The sequence below is a fragment of the Chenopodium album genome, chromosome 1 (assembly GCF_948465745.1).
Source record: "Chenopodium album chromosome 1, dcCheAlbu1.1, whole genome shotgun sequence".
Classification (NCBI taxonomy): Eukaryota; Viridiplantae; Streptophyta; class Magnoliopsida; order Caryophyllales; family Amaranthaceae; genus Chenopodium; species Chenopodium album.
The window spans coordinates 71,985,756-71,991,755 of NC_137834.1; the positions used below are offsets into that span (position 1 = coordinate 71,985,756).

General features: G+C 38.3%; 1 protein-coding gene across 1 annotated transcript; it reads left to right on the forward strand.

The window, feature by feature from the left end:
* The first annotated feature begins 157 nt into the window (after positions 1-157).
* LOC145635346 (uncharacterized) lies at positions 158-3,758 on the forward strand. Its single transcript, XM_081686628.1, has 4 exons — positions 158-932; positions 2,205-2,351; positions 2,995-3,246; positions 3,550-3,758. The coding sequence occupies exons 1-4, from the start codon at positions 158-160 to the stop codon at positions 3,756-3,758; spliced, it is 1,383 nt and encodes a 460-aa protein (XP_081542754.1).
* The last annotated feature ends 2,242 nt before the right edge of the window (positions 3,759-6,000 follow it).

A 6,000-nucleotide genomic window follows, 5' to 3' on the forward strand; every position in this document is an offset into this window, starting at 1 on the left:
TATCAGGTTTGGGAACGATGTATTATTTATTGGCCATGGCCATCATGATGGTAATTCAAGTGATTGAGTTTATTCAATTTATCAAATTCTCTCTATATTTTAGCATGGTATCAAGAGCAGGTTAAAATTTCTTGTTTTTTTTTTCCAAACTCATATTATGGCCGGGGATGATGAAACATCTCCTATGTCACCCCCTCTCACACGTGTGGTTTTTGGAGTCCAGGGGGGGAAATATCCGGTCCATGGTGTTTCAGATGCAATTACGGGATTGCTTGGTAATGTTAATGTTCCCGATAATGGTTTGAATGGACAATTTGATGCTACCTCTTGGATTATTGACACAGGGGCAACTCATCATGTAACCGGAGACAAATCTTGGTTGTTTGATACGCAGTTTCTAGAGTGTCCTATTGGTCTTCCCAATTTTGACACCGTATTGGCTTCTTTAATTGGTTCTGTTTGTTTGTCGGACAAGTTTATTCTAACCAGGGTTCTTTATGTTCCTAATTTGAGTTGCAATTTGCTTTCTGTGTCACAAATTATTGATGAGCTTAATTGTACTGTCCAATTTAACCCTTATATGTGTGTTGTCCAGGATCAAACGAAGGAGCTGATTGGAACGGGAGTTAGGGGAGACGAATTATTCTATTTTAGCAATTCAGATTCGGTGAATCACATTGATGTGGGTGAAGCAAGGACTACCTTAGAGTTGTGGCATCGTCGAATGGGTCATCCCTCAGAAAAAGTGGTTAAGTTACTTCCTCATGTTAGTGGCAATAAACATAATCTTTCTAAAGGGTGTGAGGTATGTATGCGTGCTAAACATCCTAGAGATAAATTTACTTTGAGTGATAGTAGAGCTTCTAGGATTTTTGAGAAAATACATTGTGATTTGTGGGGTCCGTATCGACATGTTTCTTCGTGTGGAGCTCGTTATTTTTTAACTATTGTTGATGATTATTCCCGAGCTGTTTGGATTTACTTGTTTGTTGATAAAACTGAGGTTTTTCGAATGTTTTTAGCATTTGTTGCTATGGTTGATAGACAATTTTCTCAAACCATTAAGGTTATGCAAAGTGACAATGGCACTGAATTTAATTGTTTGCATGATTATTTTAGTGCTACTTGAATTATTTTTCAAACCTCTTGTGTGGGGACTCAACAACAGAATGGGAGAGTTGAGAGAAAACAAAAACACATTCTTGAATTTGGGAGAGCTTTAAGGTTTCAAGCGAATTTGCCTATTTATTTTTGGGGGGAATGTGTTCTTGCCGCTGCTCACCTAATTAATCGTACACCCACTCCCTTGTTACAAAATAAAACTCCATTTGAAATTTTGTTCAATAAACCTCTCTTATTTGATGCCCTTCGTATCTTTGGATGTTTGTGCTTTGCTCATAATCAGAAAACAAATGGGGACAAATTTGCAAGTCGAAGTAGGAAATGTATTTTTGTGGGATATCCCTTTGGGAAGAAAGGATGGAGATTATATGACCTTGAGTCAAATTTTTTTTTTTTTGTGTCACGTGATGTGAAATTTGTTGAGGAAGTGTTTCCTTTTTGTAGTCCGGAAGTTGTGTATATAGAGTCCACGAATTTTGATCAAAATAATGATGTTCATAAGGATTTCATGGAGTATGAGGTGTTTGATGATAATGAGGTAGTTATGGGAGACGAGAGCATTTTATAGATCAATGAACAAGCTGCCACGAGTGTCGAAAATATTGTCCAACACACGCAGCAGCCCGAGACAGACCATGCCGCAGCCTACCCGCGGCAGCAGGGGCCATCCCACAGGCAGGCCGCGGAGTCTGCTGCCCAACAGCATGTCTCCCCGCAAGAAGATGCCGCGAGCGCGGGCTGTGAAGCCGTGGGCGCGAGAGGTGAAGCCGCGGGCGCGGGAGGTGAGGCCGCGGGCGCAGGGTCGACTTTCCAGCAGCAGCCCATTAGTTCTGCCTTCCCCAATGGATTTCCATCGGGCGATGGGTCGAGTGACCACCGATCGAGTGTAGAACCCTTAGGTAGGGGGTTCTGTGAAAAAATTCCCAATGTTCGTCATCGTGACTAAGTGACTCACTCAGTTTTTGCTAAAAATCCGTCTCTGTCCACTCCGTCTCCATGCCCTCCTTCAGGTACGCCTTACCCTCTAGCACACTATATAAATTGTGACATGTTTTCTGTGAATTATCGCAAATTTCTTACAGCCGTTGTTTTGGGAAAGGATCCAAAATCCTTTAAAGAAGCAATGAAATCCGAAGGTTGGCAACGTTCTATGAAAGAAGAAATAAGGGCATTGGAAGATAATGGAACTTGGACATTGGAGCATCTTCCTCCCGGCAAGAAAGCACTAGGTTGTCATTGGGTGTATAAGACAAAATTTTTGTCTAATGGTGATATTGAACGTCTCAAGTCACGTTTGGTTGTTTTTGGTAATCATCAAAGAGAAGGTATTGATTATGGTGAGACCTTTGCTCCTGTTGCAAAAATGACTACTGTTCGCGCTTTTCTTGCTATAGCAGTTTCAAAAAACTGGGAGATTCAACAGATGGATGTTCATAATGCTTTCTTACATGGTGATCTTGAAGAAGAGGTGTACATGAAATTACCTCCAGGTTTTGAGAGCTCGGATTCGAGTTTGGTCTATCGTTTGAGAAAGTCTTTGTATGGGTTGAAACAAGCTCCGAGATGTTGGATTGCAAAAGCTCACTACAGCTTTGAAAGGGTACGGTTTTATTCAATCTTACTCTGATTATTCTCTTTTCACATACACTAAAGGCAATGTTCAGATTAATGTCTTAGTTTATGTTGATGATCTTATTATTTATGGGAATGATTCCGCTGCATTAACTGTGTTCAAAGCTTATCTTGGTGACTGTTTCAAGATGAAGGACCCTGGTCCTTTGAAATATTTTTTGGGCATTGAAGTTGCTCGTAGTAAATCAGGTTTGTTTTTGTGTCAACGAAAGTACACCTTGGATATTGTTTCTAAAGCAGGGCTATTGGGTGCGAAACCAAGTGGTTTTCTGATTGAGCAGAACCACAAGCTTATTCTTGCTAGTAGTGAGTTACTTGAGGATCCTGAGTCTTATCGTAGACTAGTAGGGCGGTTGATTTATCTCTCGGTGACTAGACCAGATTTGGCATATTCGGTTCATATTATTTCTCAGTTTATGCACGAACCTCGGATTGAGCATTGGGAAGCAGCTCTCAGGGTGGTTCGTTGTTTAAAGGGTACTCCAGGACAAGGTATTTTGTTAAGTGCAGATAGTGACCTGACTTTGCAGGGTTGGTGTGATTCAGATTAGGCGGCGTGTCCTCTTACCCGTCGTTCGTTGACTGGTTGGCTAGTTTTTCTTGGTAAATCTCCTATTTCGTGGAAAACCAAGAAGCAACCCACGGTATCTTTCTCTTCTTCCGAGGCTGAGTATCGGTGCATGGCTTCAACCACACATGAGTTGAAATGGTTGAAGGCATTGCTTTTGAGTTTGGGTGTCCAACACCCTAAGGCGATCAAGTTGTTTTGTGATAATCAATCTGCTTTACATATAGCTCGAAATCCGGTTTTTCATGAACGTACAAAACACATTGAGATTGATTGTCACATTGTTCGTGATGCTATTACTGAGGGCTTAATTGCTCCTTCCTATGTCTCCACTAAGGAGCAACTTGTAGATATTTTCACTAAGGCGCTTGGGAAATCTCAGTTTGATCATCTTCTTTCCAAGTTGTGCATTTACAATCCCCATGCTCCAACTTGAGGGGGGTATTGGAGGATATATTTTGGAGGATATATTTTGGATATATTTTGGGAAATAATTAGGATATATTTAGTTTCCATATTTTATGCTTAGTATATATTTTATGGCTAGCATAATATCTTTTTGATATCTTTGATTATTTCCTAATTCTATCGGGTTTGGAAACGATGTATTATTTATTAGCCATGGCCATCATGATGGTAACTCAAGTGAGTGAGTTTATTTAATTTATCAAATTCTCTCTATATTTTAGCAGAATTGAATCACTCACGAAGTTATGGACTATTATTAAAACTTCTTTGAATTTTATTTGTAGTAGATGCCATGTTATAATGCTCACCAGAACTAACCCATTAAGTGAACCAGGTGCGCTCTATTGATGACTTCATGAAGGAAGCTTATAAGCAACCAAGTGAGAAAAAGGCTTTTGAGCAAGTTAATCACCTAGTTCAAAGCCATGAATTTCTACAAAAACTCACTAAATCCAATGAGATGAATGGGAAATTCCCTGTTTCTCATGGTGAGAAACGAAATTTGTTTCTCATGGTGGCATTTTCGTGAATAAATCAACAACTTTTTCAGTATTGTGGGCTCTACAGTTAAAAAAGTTGAATAAAGTTGTTGGTTTATTTACGAAAATGCCATGTGAGAAACAAAATTTGTTTCTCATCATGAGAAACTGGGGCATCCTCGAGATGAATTGATCAAATTCACAAGTGGCTCTTCTGCAAAGAGACATGGGGCATGATTTTGATATCAACACATTTATGGAAACTCAGAAGATAAACGACAAGAAAACATTTCCTCCAAAGGTTGTAGAGATTGATATATCATCTGCATTAGATGCCGAAGAAATTACAGATGTTGCTGAGTTAGAAAGAGGTACAAGTGTTAGGAATATAGGAAAATATATTATTGTGATATATTTTCCATATAGATCTCATAATATTATATTTAGGATAATAATATATCTTAGTGATATTATAAGATAGATTTATGGAAGTTTATATGATAGAGTTTATATTGTGTAGGTTATCTATTGTAGGCTTTAAAAAATAGCCAAGATCATCAATACAATTCAAGCTATTCTCTCATAAATAATTTAGCATGGTATCAAGAGCAGGTTAAAATCTTGGGACCGTTCACACAAATTCTCCCCCTGCCGGTGGGTTAGAATATTAAACCCACCAGTGGAATTCATAAATTTGCTTCCGCTATGCAATAGTATTGCTCTTTGAAATTTTTATTTTTTATTTAATCATTTTTGTTTTATTTTTATGGAATAACCATGTGATACGTGGGTTATTATTGGTGTATGTGATCAATATGAATGATCATGTATGATTTGGCTAGGTTGCAGTGTTTGAGTGTGCTTCCTCCATTATTGCATCTCCAAGGAGATGAAGAAAAGCCATGTTTGGCGTATTTTTTTTATTAAAAATAAAAAATAAAAAAATTTGCAAAAGACCACGGACACCAGCAAAGGGCCTGGCAAAGAAGACCACGGACACCAGCAAAGGGCCGTGGCAAAGAAGACCACGGACACCAGCAAAGGGCCGTGACAGAAGACCATGGACACCAGCAAAAGGCCGTGGTAGCAAAAGTTCGTTTTTTTTAAATAAAAAAAAATTGAAGGCGACATCAACATATTAGTGCAACTCAATCGACTTCCACAAAGTGCGACTTTCCAATCTTAACGTTCGTGTTACAGTCGTTACGATTGCGGGAGGGTGTTAGGAATATAGGAAAATATATTATTCTGATATATTTTCCATATAGATCTCATAATATTATATTTAGGATAATAATATATCTTAGTGATATTCTATGATAGATTTATGGAAGTTTATATGAAACAGTTTATATTGTGTAGGTTATCTTTTGTAGGCTGGAGCAAGATGATCAATACAATTCAAGCTATTCTCTCATAAATAATTTAGCAACAAGTGATGCGAGTTCAAAAAAAACCAAAGCAAATCAGTTCTCACAAAAGCTGGAGCAAGATGATGCAAAAGGAGGAATTAAATTTCAAGATCAGATGGCTATTCACATGCATTACCAAGATGTCACAGAAGCAGATGTTGTAGCAAGGCACATTTCCCAGGCAAATGATACAAATGAGAATCTTCAGGCACCAGCGTATCAGAACCTTGAGGAGACAAAAAAAACTACTAAACAAGTTACAGAAATGGAAGGGAAAAAACAGATGATAGCTTATCTAATAAACAAGTGAAAGAGATAT